Below are 21,416 nucleotides of genomic sequence, written 5' to 3'. Positions count from 1 at the left end.
GCTGCACTTGTGTTTAAACATAATGCGCAAGTGTTCCTCATCAGTCATTGACAATGACATAATGATATATATATACTCGAGTAGCCACTCATCGGTTATGATTCATTATTCTTCAGGACGATGTATTCGAACTAAGGATGCAGTAAGAACAGAAAACTACGATCAAATAATAATGTAGTCATTATTGTACAAATGATGTATGCCCCAAGTTTTACAAAGTAATTTCGAACTAGTTACAATAGTGAATGCGAAAAAGAGAGGTTTATATATGTGTGTATGTGTATGTGTATGTGTGCGCGAGTGGGTGGTGTGATACTTTTTAGCAAAAGCCCAAAAAATCCGAAGAAGTGCGTAGAAAAGAGGAAAGGAAAAGTAAATGACGATAGATGGATGGACAAGGCGAGAAAGACAGCAAAGCGATTTAGATAAACAGAATTAAACTTCAGTGAAAAACGAATGGAAAAACGGAACATTGATTAATGATAGTTGTGTCGAGCGCCGTTGTTGTGTGCCCTGTGATGGGGAAGGTTGTCGAAGATAAATGCATCGGTATCAGAGTCACTGTCTGAATACTCGTCTGAGTCTTCGTTGTGGTCAATTCCACCCACACTAAAGACGTCCAAGAAAGGAGTTTGAGGAGTGTCCGTTACTGAGTCTGGATTAGCGGACTTCGCCAATATGGCAGCAACGCGAGCCTCGAGGCGCCGTGTTGGAATAGTACTTCCGTTAAGTTTCGAAGAATTGGCGTCGTTAAAGTAATTATTTAAGTCGTGCAAGTTCTTCATCAAGCCACCCAAGTCTTCCGCAAGAGGAGTTTTGATTGATGCAAGGGCTTCGACTTCAGGTTCAAATTCAATGCGGGAAGGCCTCGTTGGCACGGAGCAGGTATCAAACACGGCCATGACATTGCGTTGACATGTTTTGCGGAGAGAATCGGCCTGTGCAACGCACCACCCGGAAGGCTCTGGGGCTCCGAAAATTGTCGTAACGGATTCCGACTCAGCCATGGCTGTAAGAGTCCCAACATGCATACTCATGCGTAGAACATGCTTAGCTGCAGGTCCCCCACCTGACATAGCCATGGGCTCCTCCAACACATCCAGAGCTTGAGGAGCAAGATCAGTCTCAAGAAGGCGAAGAAGCGGCATAAGCAATTCGGAACCGAGCAGCTCAACGGGATTGCGAGTTTCGCGATGCTGAAAGAGAACTTTGAGAACTTGCATGGCATGGACGCGCAACCACCGTTGCTCGTTCAAGACAAGACCCAAGAGGAGCGTCACAACTTTGGTCCAGTCCTGATGGCCATAGTGTTCACGGAGGCTAGCAACGGATTGCCGAAGGAAGTCATCCCGCGTTCTGAAGTGACCTTTAGCAAAGGAAGTCATAATCTTGAAAATGCTGTGCCGCTTTTCTTTGCTCGCCAGTGCACCAATATCTTCTGCGAAGGTTTTCCAAGTATTTTCGGGTTGGTCCATAGCGTGCAGGCACCAGGGCAATGATACGGTATATAAGTCACGAAGCCTTCCCTCCGAGGGATCAATGAGTTGCCCATCTTGAACTTTGGCTAACATAGAAAGGACTTTTATTGTTGATTCTGAAACAACTGATGACCGTAAGCCACGCAACAGGGGAGGCTGCAGATACGGAGACGACTGCCAGTCCTTGGGTCGATGTGAGATCAATAATTCAACGGTCGCCGCATCGTTGAGATCGATTCTAGACAGTAGGGATTCAAGATAGATAATCGTTTGCTTGAATTCATTCTCCACTGTTGTCGACAAACACGCGCATGCACACCAGAAAGCCTGGGGCAAAAGAGATTTGTCCAGATCTCCGGATTTTGCAACGGCGTTGATGGTGAAAAACATCTCGGATGTAAATGCTTGAATATTTTCCTCCGATGCTGCAACTGTATTCGACAATCTGCCCAAAAGCATTGCGAAATCAGCTTTTTTCACGCGTGGCATCAAAGCTCGGAAGAGTTGAAGTGACCGAAACGCAGTGGCACGGATAGAGCAAGTCGTCCCCCATGTCAAAGCTAGCGAGCCCCATTGACTAACAAGGCTGGGAGCCAATGGTTCCAAGAACCCTAAGACGCGAGAACAGAGAAGCTTCATTTTTGGGACCGCTTCTTCACTCGAGCTCTCCTCTACCCAATACATGTCCCGTGCGTCCTTCTCCAAAACGGAGATCGCTTCCTTGACCGAAACACGAGATCGACTGGTTGATCGGTCGGGCAGTTCGTCGTAACCTGGCGTCCAAGACCGCAAAAGCTGAAACAGCATCGAATGTGCTCGCTCACGAATAAATGGAACCCGGTGGTCAAGGTGCGTAAAAACCGAGTGAAGCAGTACGGGTAATTGGGTTTTCATTTCCCAGTAGCGCTGCAAAGCGACGTCGGACAAGAAGAGCCAGGCGTACTGTGCAGAACCTAGAGTCACCCTTGGATGCTCCCCGAAAAGAACATCGAGATCTTCCCATAATTTGAGATCCTGTGGTTCTGGGAACTGCACTTTGTGATCAACCGTCGGAAGCATATGGGCAGGTTCGATTACTGAGCATAAGTCTTCAAATACCTCCCTTCCAGGGCGAGTCTGGCAAAGTGAGGCAACGATGTTAGCGGCACAGGTGATGAAGACCATATTTCCAACTTTATGCGCCTGTTCAAGCAGGAATCGAACCGTTGCGTGACTATTCGAGTGCTGAGGTGATTCCACGAGCTTCGTCCACAATACCAGGATTTGTTCAGCGTGGCTTTGCCCGTATCGCAGAGTCAAAGATGTTAGGTGGTAAAGGCACGATAAACCTTCTCGCGATACAGCAGAGATGTCGTCCGTCATCAAGTTGATATTGGGTATCCAGAATTCCAGGCTCTGAAGGAGAAGCAGAATTACATCTGTATCGTGAGCCTCCCCGGGCAATTGGGGTAACCAGTTCCCGAGCTGAGCCAGAATACTGATTGCTTGATGTGGATGTTCTCCAGCAAGGAAATCAGCAACGGACTTATGAGCGTGAACATAAGTTGATGGGGCCATGCTTGCGACCGAGGCTTCAAACATGGACATTGTGAGAAGACCAGAATGCTGGTGGTGAATAGCCTCAAGCATTGAGAAGGCCAACGATCGAATTGGCCCAGATGGATGACGAAGATTGGTAAGCCCTAAACAGACGATTTGCGAGAAGGTGAAGCGGTGATGGTCCTCGCATACTATATCGGATACCACCTCAAAGAACCGTTGATTATTGGAATCAGCCTTATCCGTGACAACGATAGACCTCCGTAAAATCTCGTGGATAAGGTCTAAGTTTAATTCCGGGTGAGTTGATAGCGCCCGTAACGTGTTCCTACATGAATAGATACCAGGTTTAATCATAGAAGATATCGGGAGTTACGATACTTACATTCCCTTGACCCTATTTGCGTCATCCGAAGAGGTCATAATAGCACTCAGGCGATCCAGTACGTTCGCCACGGTGAGAGGTCGAATAAAGTCTGGTAATAAGCGGTCTGTGGGGGAGCTAGCTGCTTGGTCGGGAGGAAAGAAAGCCTTGTACTGAAACCGGGTCAGAATGATAAATAAAGGCGAAAGTCGACACTTACAGAGAGTGCAGTCAGTGCACCAACTGCTGCGTGAGACAGCGATGCGCTGTCCTGGCGAAATTTTTGCAGGCGTTCTCGTGCAGTGTTAGGATCGCCAGCTTCCACGGTTCTTTGCATTGCGTTGAGACGTTTCTTGAAAGACTCGGTTGGAGGGCCTACTTGGCACCATTCTTCGCACAGTCGATAAAGAGAGATGTGCATGTGAGAGGGTATGAAGCGGTCAGAATCTTTAAGAGTGGCGAGTTCATTGAAGAGACGTTCGACAATCCCACAAAAGTACCGTCGCAGACGATGCAATGATGGATTGTCTCGCGTGTCGGTTCCGCTTAAAAAGGTCTGAGTGTTCCTTACGAATTTAAGTATGTTCGCCAGGACTGCGGAGGACCGTTGTTGGTGAAGCATGTGGGAGGTCAAGCAGTATATACGTGCAACGGCGGAATGAAGCCGCTCTTGCCGGCGACTATGTTCCGTTAGTAGAGTCGAACTGCCAGATTTCGATCTATTTTCGTCATGCATCTGACGGGAGGCCAGAAGACCGAAACTCTGCTCCAGTGCAGGCGTCGTTACTAGTTTAGATCGAGGGTCTTCGTATGCCTGACGACCAGTGAGTGGGCTGAGGGCCTCGAGTAGTTGAGGGTATGAGTCAGGAGGAAATGAGCTGATGCAAAGTACAGCGGCATCACGGAAGAGTGTATACTCAGAGTCGAGGAAGGGTGTAAGATGACGGAACAAGCCACGAGAGGACAGATATCGTTCCCGTTCAAAGTTGACGTCGGCAGAAGGTACACGAGAGTGATCTCTGCCAAGTTTAGTAAGAGCTGGGCGCGACACATCTGGCGGAACGGCTGTTGAACACAGAATCTTGACCCAGATGTGCCACTGGTCTATAAGGGGTTTATTGTCCATGACAAGTTTGTTTCCATCCCGATCTAGGGGGTTTCGTTGAGGAAGACCAGGCGGGACCCGATTGCTTACACCGCCTAGATACGATATCGAAGGATGGTAACGTGAGACAGTGGCAACGATGGCGTCTCGTAGGAGACCAAGGGTTGGACTGGCATGCTCGATGCATTCCTGAAGGAAGGAAGGATATACATGGCGCCAGATTTTACGATCCTTTGGATTGATGCTATCAGCAATGCGTAGGGCCACTTCATCTGCTTTAAGCTTCTGCCATTGTTCCAAACGAGATTTCTCGGAATTGTCGAGGAGTTCTTCATGTCCTTTGAGAAATGCAAGCCCAGGTCGCCTACCTTGTAGTCGGTCAACGACGTAAAGGTTATTGGAAGACGATGAGCTCGCAATATTGGAGATTAAAGGGGAGATAGTTCCAAGGAATCGAACAATTTTAACTCCAGCGGCGTAGATGTCGGGAGAATCGTGCGAGAGGAGAAAAAGAGACGCAGCCTCAATTTCTGTGCATTTTTGGACAATCTGGTCAACCTGGGAAAACGCATCAATGCCCCGTCGGACAATGCCTTTTATCCAATCATCTACGACCTCTACCCAGAGACGAAGCAGTGGCGAGTATTCAATGTGTAGCTTAAGACCCGGATCGTGGCAAATGCGGCCGGGACTATAAAGGAACTGATTAAATTGTGAGATGATTTGAATGGCATTGGTATCGTCCGCCATAAAACGTTTCAGAGCACGACCGGCAGAATCCGAGACATTTGGTTCTACGTGAACGACACCTCTGAGTAGCATTTCGATAGCATCCGTGATGGCGAGAGATTGTGTATCGAGTAACCTGGGCCATGCTTGAAAAGATGTGCAAAGCAAAGAAACGTGCGGTGAGGACTGGACAGGGTACGCAGTCACAATTCCATCCGCGTGCCGCCGGATGACAAAGTTATTCGATTCCTCAAAGGCAGGGCTTAACCGGACGTATGACCACTGCTCGTCGAACACGGACATATTGCCAACGGAATTGTAACAGAAAGCAGCAATCGAGGACAGAGCCTTGGAACATTTTCGTATGAATTCTGCCATTCCTGGTTTCAGGGTCGACGTGTTGATATACTCCGATGACGACACGTAGTCAGACCTGGGAGGTAGGGTCGAGAAGTCGCTCGAAGAAGGCCACGTGGGTATGTTAATGTCGCGTTCCGTGTTATGAAAAGAAAGGAGAATGGCGTTAAGGGCGATAGCAATTCGTTCGGGAGCCAGAACACTACCAATACTGCTGGACTTCTGTTCCAGGCTGGCAATATTTGGTTGTTGCATAAGGTCAAGACAGATGTCTCTGCCATATTCAGGATGTCGTGAAAGAATGAAATGCATGATGTATACCAACGACTCTGTGTGATCATCCGCCGGAAATACGTTTGTTCGATTGGGAGGGAAAAAATGTTTTAGCAACGTTTCAAGTTTCGTCATGGTCGTAGATGCACTTTCTTGACAGCGGTATAGGTATGTCCAAGCTATTCGAATGAGCCCATTCATGATAGTCGTTCTATACGGGCGTTCCTAAGATATACGTCAGAGGACAGAATGCTGAAAGTGAACGAAACAGGTCTACCTTTAGTTTGGATATCGAAGCCTCAAAAAAGGCTTGCCAGTGTTTCAAGAAGTACGCCTGGGGTGCTACACAGAGACTGGTCACAGCCAGCGGATACACTACTTGCCAGTATCGAGGTTTGCTCATCATCTCTTTGGCCTTTGGATAAATGAGTTCAATGGCCTTGCCCCACTGTGGATTGTTCGTCTCGGCTTGAGCAGTCTAGTAGAATAGATGAACAGAGCTCTTATACCATATATGTTCATGAGTTGGCGTACCTTTCCTATCGGATGCAACAATAGAATTAGCGTCTCTGCAAAAGCGACCTTGAGGTGCCCGTGCGAATTCGCATACGACTTGGATAGGAGCTCCATAAACTCAGCACCTTCCTCAAAGGCTTCCGGTGGCCAGACCTACCCTGACAGTGAAGGCGTTGACAGAAACCGTGCTAGAAAAATCCTTACCTTGATCTTGATATGACTCAAACCTCTAATCAAGTTTTCGTACTTCGCACCAAGATCTTTGGATACCTGACCATTGGCCACCGGTGTAAGCTCTGCAAGGAAAAGATCTGTGACGCTCATGAACCTAGGCAAGTTGATTAGACTGTCATAACCACGGTCTTGAATACTTACCGAACGTTGGCTAGATGTCCTAGAAGTGTTGCATACAACTCGGAATTGATCCGGTGATTGGCTGAGAGTGTTTGTAGCTTTCGATCAGGCCTCTTGAACTGTTCAAATGTCGTCGTCTCAAGAATATGTCCGAGAGAGTCCCCTAGAGCATCTTTTGAAAGCATCTGTAGCACCGCTATGAGTGCACGACACATGACATAGATGGCTGCCAGAGCCTTGCGTTCGTTGAGAAGGTTGGGAATTTCGTGAAAGCGAAACCGGCTGTCTTGATGCACCCTGATGAGATCTGAGCCAACACTTTCGAGTTGGCTCCGCCGCCAGCGCATGATGGAATCTATGACCTTTTTGGCGTTCTTCTGAGCAATGATGCCGAGGGAGTGTAATGTTTCGTCGAACTTAGGGTCTACGCCAGGACCCATGATAGTCGTAAGCAATGTTTCTTGATCCTAGAGAAAAACGTCAAATGTGAGAAGCGAGTCAAGAACTGAACACGCACCAGAGGCTGTCGAAGAAACGAATCGATCTTCCCTTCCGCAGATGTTACGAATCGTATAAAAACAGCGTGCAGAGCGAAATCCGAAGGAGTTTTGGGATCCATGACCACTTTGTCGTCTTCATAGTCCTGGGTGATGTCTTCGCGATACATCAGTCCGTATGCACTCGGGACTCGGGGTACAGGTGGAGGAGAGGGAGGGTAAGGCTGGGATGGATCACTGCCGTTGTCCGAAATGTGAAATATAGAACCATTGTGAGAGTGTTGGGACTTGTTGTACGCATGACCACCCTTTGACTTTGTTGGATGGCGCGCAAACGGATTCGTCGAAGAGCCAGGGGTACCGGGACGAGCATAGGAAGGATTTGAGGCGGTAGTTGGTGTTGCCGATGATCCTCTCGAGAGAGTGGGCTGTGTCAGGGACGACGTGGATCGATTGAAAGGATTCTTGAGAACTGGGTACGGCGAGTGTTCCAGCGAGGGCATTGGTGGAGGTTCATTATTGCTTTTCTTGAAAGCATTTCGTATAGATGCAAAAGATGGTTTCTTGGAAAAACCAACAGTGTTGGTTGCGATGGAAGGTTGAGCAGAATGAGAAAACGGGGTTCCTGGTTTACTGGCATAACGGGTCGTCGCTGAGCCAGTGGAGTCTATGGAAGCAGAGGAATCGCCTCTTGCATGGGAGAAATAACTTTTTTCGGCGTTCTGGAAGGCGCTCATTGGGGTGTTCAGGCCGTTGGGCGAGTCAAGCCCTCCTCCAAACCCGCTGCCTCCTCCAAACCCGCCTCCCCCAAACCCGCCGCCGCCAAAGCCTCCATTTCCTAGGCCGAACGCTGACCGCCCAAACGGTGTCGGTGCCGAGCTCACATCATCGTCGAAATCTGACAGTTATGAGTAGCCTTCACGCGATGAATGTATTGAATACGTACCTGGAATTGTGATCTGTTGCAGTCCATTACTCATCGAAACAGCAACGTGCTAGAAGCTTTTAAGTAGAGACCCAGAAGCAAATGAACGTAGAAAAAAGATTGCAATGGTGCCCTAGACGTTGCCTCGACTGTCGACGGTGGTGGTGGACGGCGACTAACAGCCCCAATTCTCCGCTGTTCGGCGTTGTCAACAATAGCCACGTGGTACACGTGAATTACCCCTAAAATGGCGCGTTCCTGTGCATACTTACCTTAGTTATGGGAATGCATAAATAAGAACCGAGGAGCGACAGAAACGATATAAAAAGATCAAGTTTGAGTATATATTGTGTGTTAAGATATGAAGTTACCAGTGTAATTAGTTCAAATTACCCTCAACCCAAAAGTACAGTGATTGCTTCGATTTCGATAAAACACTCTCTTACAAAATAAGATAAAATGTAAATGGAATAAACAAAAGCTTAAGTTCGTAGCTGGTATTGCGTTGAACGTTGAACCTTAAAGTTTTAATAAAAAGTCTACTAAGCACATCTATACATTTCTGGGATAAATTCTATCAAAGAGTTGTCTAATTCGACCCTTCACGATCTTGGAAAGATCCGTCTGTTTGAAAGCCTAGCTCGTTCAGACGATAGCGTTTCTGTGCTAAGAAGTGGAAGGAGCTACAGGCAGATGCATCAGATAAAGGTCGACGAGCTGATCATTTTGCACATACATATATCCATCGAGACAGCTCTTCCAAGGAAGGTAGGCTTCGGTACCCATGAGAATTTGTTTCGCCCTGGAGTATGCCGCTAGTGCATCCTCAGCAGATTCCTGGAGAGTTTCAACAATCGTTTTCTCATTGACGCGAGCTCTACTGTTGATATAATTGTTGCGTTCCCCACTCTGATATTCTTTGTGGAATCTGATTAAATATCCGAATTTGCAGAACGTCAGATGTAGCGTACCAAATGGAATAAGTAGTAGCACTCACGAAAGGACATCATTAAAAATGTCGATAAATTGGACGGTATCTTCTATGGCTTGAATGTATACCGGCAGTTCAATATTCAGCTCTTTTGGAAAGATACCAAATGCAAAGGCAGCAGAGATCCCAGTCTTCCGGCGTAAGAAGTATGGCCAGCTTTTTGCGGCCGTTGAAAGCTCCATGTCAAGGATATTGGGGTCCTGTTCGAGCAAAACCCCGTTGATAAATTCTAGGACAGAGTGTGACATGGCGTTGGCCGGAATCGGATCCCAGGTTTGGTAGAATGCAATGAGTGAGTCTAGTAATAATCCTAAAACCTTTGCCTCTGGTTCTTTTCTTTGGAGAATTAGAGGCTGAAATGTTACGATAGATTCGGGATACTTGTGTCCAAGGTCTTCTATATTGATTAGGCACCTATTTACGTCCAATGGGCATGATAAGATGTTTGGTCCCAGTCAGAAAAAGAAAAAGAAAGTACCATATAAATTTTGCCATGAGTATGCGCGTCTCCGGAGAGCAGTGCTGGTACATAAGCTGATTTATTGTAAACAGATTAATCTATATTCAAGATCAACGTAACTGCAAAACATACCTCCGCCAGGGTAGCGGATTCATCGCACAGTTTGATGAACCATTTTCCTCCGTCGTTGTACTCTGCTACCTCTGAAAGTAGGGCGTTGTACGTCGCATTGGTGCTGGGCACTGCTTCACGAGGCACAAACTCGGTATTCCTTACAAGATTTTTGTAAATCTCAAGGATACGCTCAACTGAGTAGTCCTGGTTTGCTTCCATATTAGCCTGAATGAAAGAGGACGGTTTGTTGTAGTTGGGATAAACAGCGAGATAGAGAGATAAGCGCAGTCACGATGCCTTTTAACGTTTTCAAAGCAAAGCATATCTTTTAGACAGGCTATGATTTGGTTCCGCGGAAAATTCGATGCCGGTGCGTTTGCACCGTCTGATTGGCGTAGTTAAATTAAGCGCTGTGGAGAAGGGTGGTATATTATTATTAACACGCACTCTGTATATTCTCAACGCAAGTTTTTCACACGTCAATTGCTTCAACCACGGGAAAATTATTGTTCCCTTTAAACCGGGCGCCTTTGTCGAACTCGAGACATGCTCAGCAATTACTGATTTGAATCGAAATCGAATTTGCAAACAGGAAGACAGTCAGCGATAGTGATCTAGTACTCTGACAGACTATAATACTTCCATAATGTTGGGTAAAGTTTTAGACTGATGAATTGACGCCGGGCGAGTTGCAGGTGCAGCACAGCTGCGTACTACAGTCGGAAGTATTCACCTCCGGATACTCTAGAGAATAGGATTCTGCCGTCCCGGATTCAATGGGATACTCATATCTCAGCCATATTCGCTGTCGAGAAATAAATCCGGAACTTTTTGGTGCCGTGTCGTGACGAGTAAAAACGGACTCTGAAATTATTTTAGATTTCAAAGTCCGCTGACAGACGCTGTATTACTATGAGATGTACTCCCATGACGAATCTATTTTTATGATCTTTATCATAAGTAATCTGAACAAAGCCTCACAGGCCTCACGCATTAGAGATACGTAGAATTCTTTAGAAGTAGCTTCGGTGAGAGTGTGTTCTTTTTGGTTCTTTAACAAAACGTAGAACAAATTTGGAGCTCCGATCGACATGTCAGTGACATGTCGATCACACCAGTATATTTTTGGTAACAATTTTGCTTCCAGTCTTTTTTTGTCTTGAAAACTATATACTACGAACAGAAGCGTATTTTGACTTCCGACCTTATTTATTCTCTGTCGCAGCTAAGGTTAGGTCCTTCCTACTATTCTATCTATAATTAGGGGCCTCTCTTCACACGGACGCAGCACAAAGGCTGCCTTGAAGCAAAATGCTTAAAGTTGATCTAGAATACGCGGCTTGTAAGCCCAATAGCAGGCCCACTTACTCGTATATATATATATGTAGTATACCATTAATCATGAAGAAGAGTGTCTCTTCGGCTTGATCTTGAAGTGGTCTATCAACCATGTTATATTAACTCGTCTGGGCATACTCGGCTGTCTTGGAAACCTCTTGAAACTTTCTTCGTTGCCTCTACTTTTGATTCTTGTAGCCGCAAATGTGACCGAGCTCAGTGACTCCAGGCGACTCCACATCTCACCGCATGATATATGAGTAAGATCTTGGCCAATACAGATTACACTCAGTTAGGCCAAGCCCGACTGTGTATCTTTTCCTTGCCCAGCGAAAGTTGACCAACATGTAATGGTCATTGCTACCCAAAGGTAATCAATGATTTCCTCAAGTGATCAAGTCAGTTCTGGTAAGGGTGATGGGACTGCAAAGATTGTTGAACCCAATGTTTTTCTCACCTTGTTGAAATGGTCGCAAACAGTCACAATAAATAGAAGACTGGGACGTAGATATGGCAGTAAATCATGCGTCACCACTTCATTTAGATATCTTTTCAACCCTTGTGTCCAGTCTACTTTGACTCCGTTCGTCAAATTGTTAATTTTGTATAACTTCTGATACTTTGTTGCCTCACAAAATACATGGGTATACGGATCAGACATCAAGTATTGAAAGATGTATTACCGCATTTAGTAGTGTGGGCTTGGTGCCCACTAGCCCTGGCTTGGCTCTTAAGTAATGGAGACTCTGGGCGGGATTGTCCGCCCGCGGTCTTTGCCCAGTCTGCAACATAAAGAGGCATAAGGCTTGCGCCGGTGAATTCCCTCCTCCCTCCCGCGCCTCCCTTCCTCCAATATTCTCCCCCAAATCCATGGGTTCCGAACGACCCTTTGGATCTGCGCCCCAGACCAGCTCTGATATCAAAGCTACCTACGCTCCTTTACCCCTCGCAGATGGTTCTAACCTACTCCAACCGCAAGCTCCGTTCGCTGCCGACAACGACCCTGAATCACCACGGGACTCCTATGCAGCACAGTCGTCTGTAGCAGGCTCACAAACTCTTTTCCCTATCAAAAACGAACGCGATGATAACTTGGAAAATGCGTCACCTGTTGATCCATACCCCACCCCAAAACGAATGTCCCGTAAACTTATTGTCGGTGCCATAATTGCTTTGATTGTCATAATTCTAGCCATCGTTCTCTCCATTTACTTTGCTGTTGTCAAACCTCGTTCCAAGTCTTCCTCTTCAACGCCGGCAGCCGCCGCTTCATCGTCGATTCACGGCTCCGTTTCCCCTACATCAACAAGTGATAGCGCGAAACCCAGCAGTAGTGCAACAGCTGAAGAGTTGTGGGGTGGTGATGGGTCGACTGTTAAAGCTAGCGATGGATCTACGTTTACGTACAACAACAAGTTTGGTGGAATATGTGAGTCGAATTTGTTCGACCGCCATCAGCACACATCTTACTCCATACGTACAATACAGGGTATTCGGATCCCAGCGACCCTTTCAAGGACTACGCATACCCGAATTCGTGGACTCCGCCTCTGAATCAAAGTTGGGATTTCGAAAAAGATCGAATTTTTGGGTGCGTTTCTTCAATCATAGAAGATTTCATCTGACCACGTAGCACATTAGTGTTAACCTTGGTGGATGGCTTGTCTTAGAGCCATTTATCAGCCCCGAGCTATTTCAGAGATATCCCGGCGCGGTAGACGAATGGACACTCAGTACCCTTATGGCTGCAGACACTGCCAACGGAGGCTTAAACCAACTGGAAGAGCATTATAAGACCTTCATTGTACGTTGCACCATACTCCCACACCGGTCTCCCGAATTCTCATTCTTTCGCTAGACTGAACAAGATATTGCCGAGATTGCTGGTGCTGGGTTGAACTGGATCAGATTACCAATCCCGTTTTGGGCCATTGACACATGGGGAGACGAACCTTTCCTCGCCAAGACTAGCTGGAAGTAAGCCTTATCCTGATCCCAGCTTTAGCAATAAATCTGATATTCTTTCAAGATATTTCGTCCAAGCTTTGCAATGGTGCAAGAAATACGGTATTCGTGTTAAACTCGACCTCCATACCATTCCTGGATCCCATAACGGTAAGACTTTTAGCGCCTGTCAGAGCTTCTGAAAGCCATATTCTGATTACGAACAGCATACAATCACTCCGGAAAGATGGGTCAAATCAACTTCTTGTATGGAGTGATGGGGATGGCCAATGCCCAGCGCACATTGAATTATCTTCGAATCATCACCCAGTTTATCTCGCAGCCTGAATACAAAGACGTTGTGATCATCTTCGGCATCATGAACGAGGCCTTGGTTAGTCAAATTGGGACGGAGGAAATTCGTGCATTGTAAGTCGAGTCTTCGTCTATATCCGGCGAATACTTCTATTCATCATGTTCTTTACAGTTACGTCGAGGCGTATAAGATAATCCGAGGTATCACCGGATACGGTGCAGGAAATGGACCATACATCAGTATTCATGACGGGTTCCAAACTCTTGCGAGATGGCCTGGTTTCTTGCAGGGAGCTGACAGAGTAATGATCGATAGCCACCCGTACATGGCGTTTGATGGTGTTCCAGCATTGGACCCCATCGATACTGGCACTGGACCGGGTGCTGGTGGAGAATGGCCCCAAAGGGCATGCACTCGGTGGGCCGGCGCTTTCAATGCCAGGTAACTTTTTATCATGATTTTCAGCGTTTGGACGCTGATGATCATACTCTTATAGTCGTAATGCCTTCGGTGTCACTGTCTCCGGAGAATTTAGCAACGGTATCAATGACTGTGGTCTGTTCCTTAGGGGAGTTCGAGGCAGAACCTCCTACGGCGGCAACTGTCAAGATTGGATGGATTCTTCAACATGGAGTGCCGGCACGATAGCTGGTCTTCTCGCATTTTCATCTGCCAGCATGGACGCATTCCGCGACTATTTCTTCTGGACATGGAAGGTATGCCGGTTATTTTTGTCCGGCGTTTATCACTCTTCTCTGATCCACTTTGACATGCTAGATCGGGGAGTCCAATAAGGGAATCGTCGAAGCGCCATTATGGTCGTACAAGCTAGGTCTCGAGCGAGGTTGGATGCCCAAAGATCCCAGGACGGTAATCGGGGCTTGTGGTCCACCCACCGGTCCATCGTGGGGCGGAAAGTTTGAGTCCTGGATGACTGGTGGCGCCGGTGCTGGATCTGTCCCAATCCAAACTGCACAATACCCATGGCCACCTGCCCAACTTGCAGATGGCAACGTGGTTAGCCAGCTACCGCTGTATACCTCTACAGGCACCCCTGTGACGCTTCCCATGCCCACTTTCACGGACAGCAATGGTCAGGCTGTCTCTGTCACTGCCAATGGCTGGTTCAATCCAAACGACAACGGCCCTGCTCCAACTCCCATCGCAGGATGCTCATACCCTGATCCATGGAATGCCAATGGCGTTCCAATTCCAGCTGGCTGTGGTGCTGGAGGCTTGGTGTCGCGCGCGCAGATCACCCCGCCTCCCGTTCCTCGCTCTTTCTAATATATCTAGGAGGACTAAGATTTATTATAACATTGTAATCCTCAGGACGTTCAGTTAATTTACCACACGGACAATGCCTCATACCCCTTTGTTGGCTGGGCTATAATATACTCATAGTGCTGATACCCTTCACGACATTCTTCGCTTCATTTATGACGACACGGACTTATTATTTGGACCACCCATCACTTGTACTTTCTCGCTTCTACTCCCCTTGCTCCTAAAAATCTCAATTGAAGTGTACGTAGTACTCTACTATTTGTAAATTCTTTGAGGCCTCCCAGTCCAGTCATTGCCACATCGGGATTTTCCGAATATAAGATTAACTTCTACGAAAGACAGATAGCTCAAGTAGAACTCAACGTAGAAATTTCTCCGCCATTCTGGGCCTCGCCAATGTTGGATTTCTCGGCGAATATCAAGTTATCGTGGAGACTTTGCAATTGATACTCAAGACGGTGTCTATCCCCCGGAAAACTACGATAAACTTTGATTCCAGAACAGGGTTTTTGCAGGCTGTTCGCGTCCTGGATGACTGTGGTATTGTACAATACGAAGACTCGGGAATGTTAGAGAAAGAGATGAAGACTTACGAAATGGACGCTCTGTTTAGATCCCGGCACGGTATGGGCAAAGGTAGATTTTTTTTGTTAATTTCAAGTCATTATCATATACCAACAGAAGCTTCGATGGAGTTCAGTTCTCAGCGCTGGTATATAGATGCCATTCATGCATTACATGACTTCGGCGTTATCGTCGTGAATCGTGGATTGTTCGGTTGATTGTCAATAACATAATGCGAGACCGTTACAAGCAGTGCCTTGGATAGGACTACAAGTTCTCGAAAATATCTACGACCTCGAAATTAAAATTGACGGTTTCGCTGGTTGCTAGTCCATGGAGATAGGTTTGATGAAGCGATCGCAATGCCCGCATGATTATTTCTCCTCGAGAATCTTCAATAGTTAGGTTAAACTCCCTAAGGGACGACCATCCGGGAGTCAAAAGAACTTGGTCGAAAATATTCCACTCTTCGCCGATGGTTGACTCTGGTTCTGGCCCAAAAATGGCGTAGAGTTCAATATTTAATGTCGAGATAATATTTTGGCCAGATAATTTTTTTAGTACCTCCCCGATGCTCGTCAAGAGGTTGTAATAATTTCTGGTGAGAGTAATATGACTTGGCTCCAGAGTTAATCGTTTCAAAGTCTTTGAAGATCCCATTAATAGAGAGATGAAGACCTCAGAGTCATCTACGCTTGCAACTTGATATATGTGTAAGCATATATTTCTCAGCTCAAATTTATTAAAGAAGCACCTACGGTTGATTGAAACAAGGGCTGATTCAAGTGTTTTGACCGTTTTTAGGATATTTGATGCAGGGAAAAGTGTGCAGGGGCCAAGCTCGATATGCTTCAATTCTCCAAGGTCAAATATTGCTGCTCCAACGTCGTAATGTACATTGAGCATTTGTATACAAGACGTTATTTCGAGCAAACGTGGCTTGATTGACCTATATGCCGCCGTGCTGGTTGAAGAGATGACAAACTGTGGACACATAATATTTTGAAGTCTGAGCTCCTGGATGTTGGGACATAGAAGTAAAGTCGTGCAGTCGAATTCGTATATGTGCGCCAAGCCGACGGTGGAGACAGATGGGTTATGTATGAGAGAAAGGACAACGGACCGCATTACTTCAGATAAATTGTTCCAATCCTGCCTTTGGTATTGAAAAGATACCATCACTTTTTCAAGATTTTTGAAGCTTTTAAGAATGTCGAAGAAAGAAATTGGGCAAGCGATTTCGAGACGAGAATCCTCCGGAGCTACCATGTATAAAATATTGCGAACATAGCCAAGTATCTGTGGATTCTTGTTGATAAGCTTGACGAAAGAGGATTTCTGGGCTGCATAACGCAAAGCGATGGAGTGAAAGATGTGCTTCTGACAAAGAGGAACGAACGCGTGGCAGACCAGAGAGCATGTCTGAAGGGATGTAGGTTTTGTCGAGACAGAACGATCGAAATCGGACAAGAGAGCGATGATATCTTCTATGATCTCCAGTGGTAATATCTCTATGCTGCGGGCCATTAGAAGACAAGGTTAGCTGCCAGCAAGACAGCAGCGGGGAGATGTTAAAGGTCGTACAACAACTGTGAGATAACTGTTCAAACATGGATCAATCGGCATTGTCAATTGCCTTGCCCCTGATCCAAATTTAACGACTCGGAGTGCTCACGGAATGCTTGTACTGAATGGGATAATGGTTACATTTTATACAAGATAATACTTGATATTACATCAACTAGATAGAAGGATGCAACGAAGTACATTGTTTGGGGTGCCCAACCCAGCTAACCTTTAGAGATCAAGCAAAACCGGCGCTGATTACGAAACTGGCATCGTCATTGTACTGGGCAGGGGCATCGAAGTAATGAACACCGCCGTTACTGGCGGCGAAGAGATTGTTGTCGAAGTGACGGAAGGCGCGTGTGGGGTAGTTCCAGGATTTGATTGTGTTGCCTTGGCCATTGAGTCCTGCTTGCGGGCAAAATGTTGCGTCTTCGGAGAACTCCTTGCTGCCGTCGTTAGCGTTTACAACAAGGACGAAGTTGAAATGCCTGATGAAGCTTCCAGGGGTGTCTCTTGACTCGAACGAGAAGCATGCACTGTTTCCTAGACCAGTGCGGACCGACCAGCTTGCCTGCTGCTTGAGTGTTGTATTGCTTGAGGAGTCAACGACTTGGGTGTTAACGGCAGAGCCGGTGTGTGCGATGAAGCGCGTCGTACAACAGGCTGTGGTTGCGCGGAAGGAAATGGAGGAACCAACGGTGAGAGCGGGGCCGCTGGTTAACGAAGTCGTGGCGTATCCTGCATCTACAATGTTGGCTTGCACTGAGTTCTCAGTAGCATCCGAGGGGAATCCCGAGGTCATCACTCCCTCGTAGAATGTGCCTTGTGCGCCGTTACTGTTGTCGCCGCCGATTCCGAGAATAATAGCACCCTCTTTTGACATGGGGTTGTACCCGGACACACTGGGACGTGGACCGTTCCAGAACGTTGTGAGTGACCCGGAAGCAGCATTGCCCCCACGAATGGCCCAGTTTCCAGGCTGCCCTTTGACGACGGCAGTGACGAAGCGGTCATTGATCGTCTGGTCTCCAGAGTTCAGATGAACGTTGGAGCCGGAGAATAAACCATTCTCAAGATCGGCCATGATCCAAGGACCATTGCCAGACCCAGTTCCCCAGGTTGTCGAACTGCCGAAATAAATGGCCTCCATGTGGCCGTTGCCTGTGTCGCGACTGCTTGTCTCTGCGTTGCCGTAGTCAAAACAGCAGCCTCCATTGAAATGGGTCCCGTCGAAGACAGCATACATGCCCTGCGCCGCGTCGCCTTTGGCTGTGCCGCTAGCAGTGTTGTTGCGGTATCCAGTGCCAGGAGAAATGAAGACACCATATGCCTTGTGGCCACCTAATATCACTGGAGCGCCAGTAGCGCTGGCGAGGTTATCGAATCCATTGGGGTCGGGTCCGTTAAACCCGCCAGGTGGGGCTTGGTTAAGATGATTGCCGCGCCCAGTTTGGTCAAATATGGTGGTGATTAGGCAAGTGGTTTGAGCGCAGAAGCTATCTTGTGAGGTAGCATTAGCGACGCCTCCAGCGGATAATGGTGAAATGTTTGTCGTTGCATTGTCGGAGCCGCGCCTTACTTGGTAAAGCGCGCCACTGAAATTGTTGAAAAGCGCGCGAGTCGTACTGTGAGCAGCGACACATGGAGTGCCACCTGAGGCGTAGATGTCGCAAGGCCCTGCAGCGACAAAAGAGGAGGTAGCAAGGAGAACTAGAGCAATTAAACCTTTCATGTTATGGCAATGAGCAGCATAGCGAGCATCTTGCCCTTTTAAAGCGCATAAATTGGTGGAATTAGGCCTATTATTGGAAGGAGCGCTAGACTGCGTAGTAGTATGAGGCTTGCTGGCACCTATAGTTATGTATGCCTCGAATCATGAGGATTTTGCATGTGACGAAAGCTGCTACACGGTTGCAGAGAGTGTGGAAGAAAAGTCAAAGGAAATGTTAACAAATGGTGCTTTTTATGATTCGAAGCAAAACGTCAAAGTCAGGAGAAAAGTTCTACACCATTCTAATAACATCTCTATGCTGTCTCCGATGTTTCGCAGTTTGCCATTGACCGGCTACGAAGGGCCGGCTTGCCGTACAAGCATCACAAGCATCCTGATTGGTTCCTTAAACTCTCTCTCTTGCTTTCCATTGAACATTGATGACGCAGAACGTTTCTGCGATTCTCCCGACCACTGGCAAGTGACCAGGATGGCGTATGGTACCTGATTCTATTATGATGTGAATCTGTGCTGAATTTCAACCACTGTACGAGAGCTGTTCAAAGAGCTAAAGATTTCCTGCTAGCACCCCCTTCGTAGAGACGGCCGTAGAGGAAAACAACAGAAATTCCAAAGTGTCTTTAACAGACTATATTTTATCAAAACCAATCCAAAGCACAGTTGTGCATATAGCCTTAAAAGACTTCAGCATCAGTATTTGTCGTCGTCCTGTTCTCCAGAATCAACGGAATTGCCAAACTCATCGTACTCCAAAGCACCGGACCAAGTAAAGCCTTATATGTGGTAGGCAATTTTTAACCGGTTGATACATCGGCTTGAGTTTGACCGGAGAGACACCTGCGTCGTATGCGTATTGACAAACCTCCCCCTCTATATCTCTTTTCATGGGTCTGTTAACGTGAAGTATGACTGTCCTCAGACTATCTGTGCAAGATATGATCGAATTGATTTGCCGTGACACATTCATACCCTCAATTCTTCACTGGAAGCCTTCCGAGATGAGTTCTCCATAGTTTTCCTGAAATTTTTTTGCAAATTCAGAAAGCTATGGTTGCTCTCTACCCAGTTGTAAAATATCTAGGGCAATGATCCAAGGCAGGTGGAGTAAGAACCATAAGAACCTGGTGTCTCAAGAAAACGAGACAGTAATTCTTTCGCGCTGTCGTACGGTCGGCAAATGCCGGCAATACAAGCGCCTAATGTGAGAAAGTTGAGACGAGCAAGATTCTGGCCCAGTGCTAACGCAAACGGTTGAGAACACCTTCCACCAAAGTATGAGGAAGAAGTGCTCTCGCGTTTCCACCCAAAAAAATAAAAAAAAAGGTTCTGCCCCAGCGGTTAGAATTGGTTTAGTTAGAGCGCCTGGGAATCATCTTACCTCAACGGTGTTGTAAACAACGATGATTCGCGTGGAAGCTATTTTTGGCCCAATTTCAGAATTCAGTACCTTTCGGCTGCGTTTCCGGGCGAGATGAATCGAATTCTCCCCCTTTGCACACCTACCATGGCTAAGTTACTTGCCTTTGTCATTATTTGGCATTCCGCAGTAAATGCCCCATTGGGATAGTGTGCGAGGAACTCTGGCTGACTTACAAAGATGTAAAAGCAGGCGCTTGGAACGATGCGCTTTATCAACACAGAAACATGCCTTCCCTCCTCGACGTCTCTCAGGCTAACGCAAACTACGCGCCTTCGTATGTTCCTGTAATGGTTGTCACCGGAGGCACCGCAGGAATAGGACAAAGCATGGCCAACGCTTTGGCACGTCATCTACATGGACGAATTCACATCATCATTTTCGGGCGCAACAAAAGTGCTGCAGAATCATTCCTCGCATCTCTTCCAAAAACTGAGGAATCAACATACGAGTTCTTGGAATGCGACCTCACTTTGATGCAGAATGTTTGTTCTTTGGCTGGTCAGATCAAAGAGCGCGTTTCTCGCGTTAACTTCCTCGTTCATTGTGCCGCTGTTGTTGGCTTTGGAGGAAGGCAGGAAACAGAGGAAGGCATTGATATTAAACTGGCATTGAGGTATTACTCCAGATGGGTTCTGACGTATAACCTCCTTCCCTTGCTACAGAATGCGAAAGGAAACGGCGAGTCATCGAGCGTCATTACCGTTCTCGGAGCCGGCCTTGGACCAGAAATTAATCTCGACAATCTAGGCTTGAAGAACTCTTACAAAGGCCTAAAAGCCATGGCTCAAAGTACTGCTTATAATGACCTCATGGTCGCGGTCAGTCATTTTTTAATAATTCCCCACCACAACAATATATTGATACCTTTTACCAGGAATTTTCCCGCCAAAATCCTGATATTTCGTTCACTCACATTCATCCCGGAGTCGTCTATACAGGAACCATCAGCAACCAGCACTTGGCTACCAAAATTCTTGTTATTCCCCTTCGTCCTTTACTGTGGCTCTTAACTACACCTAGGCAGGATTGTGCAGAGTATATGTTATATGCAATGCTATATGCCAACAAGGGAATGAACCGACGCAACAAAACTGGCGATGATATTGGAATGTTAAAGTTTCCTCAAGCCGAAAATGCGCAAACTCTGCTGTGGGAACACACAGCGCTGGTAACCGGAACTGACTCGTAATACTGCGATATGCAATAGTTCTCAATATCAAAAATTGTAGTAGTAGAAAATTACGAAGCTTGAAGCTTGAAACGAGATTGGGAATGGATAGATGATGAAAAAGGCTTTAAAGGCGTCGGAAAGCTACGATGGACATTAAAAGCATTAAATTCTGCCGACCTCGGCTCCGTGCCTGTTACTGATTGTGATTATTTGTTACGGTCCAATTGAACCCAGTTCCGCCGAATTGGTTATGCCTGACTACCATGGAAGACACCTGCAAGGCCTTGGGCCTTAGGACTTACCGCTTGCTTTATATTCGCTCCGTGATTTTGGAAAAGTCTCTCTATGTAGAACCACACTGCGGTATGTTAAA

General features: G+C 46.8%; 4 protein-coding genes across 4 annotated transcripts; 2 read left to right on the top strand and 2 right to left on the bottom strand.

The window, feature by feature from the left end:
- Window positions 1-476: 476 nt before the first annotated feature.
- Window positions 477-9,921, bottom strand: JR316_0010187 (Cell morphogenesis protein PAG1; the record flags this gene model as incomplete). Its single annotated transcript, XM_047895860.1, has 14 exons — window positions 477-3,345; window positions 3,403-3,554; window positions 3,602-6,070; window positions 6,123-6,323; window positions 6,380-6,514; window positions 6,566-6,689; window positions 6,737-7,182; window positions 7,233-8,110; window positions 8,159-8,207; window positions 8,318-8,409; window positions 8,744-8,820; window positions 8,874-9,065; window positions 9,135-9,481; window positions 9,721-9,921. 14 exons carry the CDS (start codon window positions 9,919-9,921, stop codon window positions 477-479), a joined length of 8,232 nt encoding a protein of 2,743 aa, XP_047745579.1.
- A 1,989-nt stretch (window positions 9,922-11,910) lies between these two features.
- JR316_0010186 (putative glucan 1,3-beta-glucosidase D) lies at window positions 11,911-14,587 on the top strand (the record flags this gene model as incomplete). Its single annotated transcript, XM_047895859.1, has 9 exons — window positions 11,911-12,469; window positions 12,529-12,631; window positions 12,682-12,844; window positions 12,899-13,017; window positions 13,070-13,155; window positions 13,212-13,413; window positions 13,472-13,741; window positions 13,797-14,016; window positions 14,078-14,587. 9 exons carry the CDS (start codon window positions 11,911-11,913, stop codon window positions 14,585-14,587), a joined length of 2,232 nt encoding a protein of 743 aa, XP_047745578.1.
- Window positions 14,588-16,955: 2,368 nt separating this feature from the next.
- On the bottom strand, window positions 16,956-18,452 carry JR316_0010185 (Alpha-L-arabinofuranosidase; the record flags this gene model as incomplete). Its single annotated transcript, XM_047895858.1, has 1 exon — window positions 16,956-18,452. The coding sequence occupies one exon, from the start codon at window positions 18,450-18,452 to the stop codon at window positions 16,956-16,958; it is 1,497 nt and encodes a 498-aa protein (XP_047745577.1).
- Window positions 18,453-20,096: 1,644 nt separating this feature from the next.
- Window positions 20,097-21,061, top strand: JR316_0010184 (Oxidoreductase; the record flags this gene model as incomplete). Its single annotated transcript, XM_047895857.1, has 2 exons — window positions 20,097-20,690; window positions 20,747-21,061. The coding sequence occupies 2 exons, from the start codon at window positions 20,097-20,099 to the stop codon at window positions 21,059-21,061; spliced, it is 909 nt and encodes a 302-aa protein (XP_047745576.1).
- Window positions 21,062-21,416: the final 355 nt, after the last annotated feature.

Source organism: Psilocybe cubensis, chromosome 9 (assembly GCF_017499595.1).
Source record: "Psilocybe cubensis strain MGC-MH-2018 chromosome 9, whole genome shotgun sequence".
In the NCBI taxonomy this organism is placed as follows: domain Eukaryota; kingdom Fungi; phylum Basidiomycota; class Agaricomycetes; order Agaricales; family Agrocybaceae; genus Psilocybe; species Psilocybe cubensis.
This window is presented reverse-complemented; position numbering and strand designations above follow the sequence as displayed.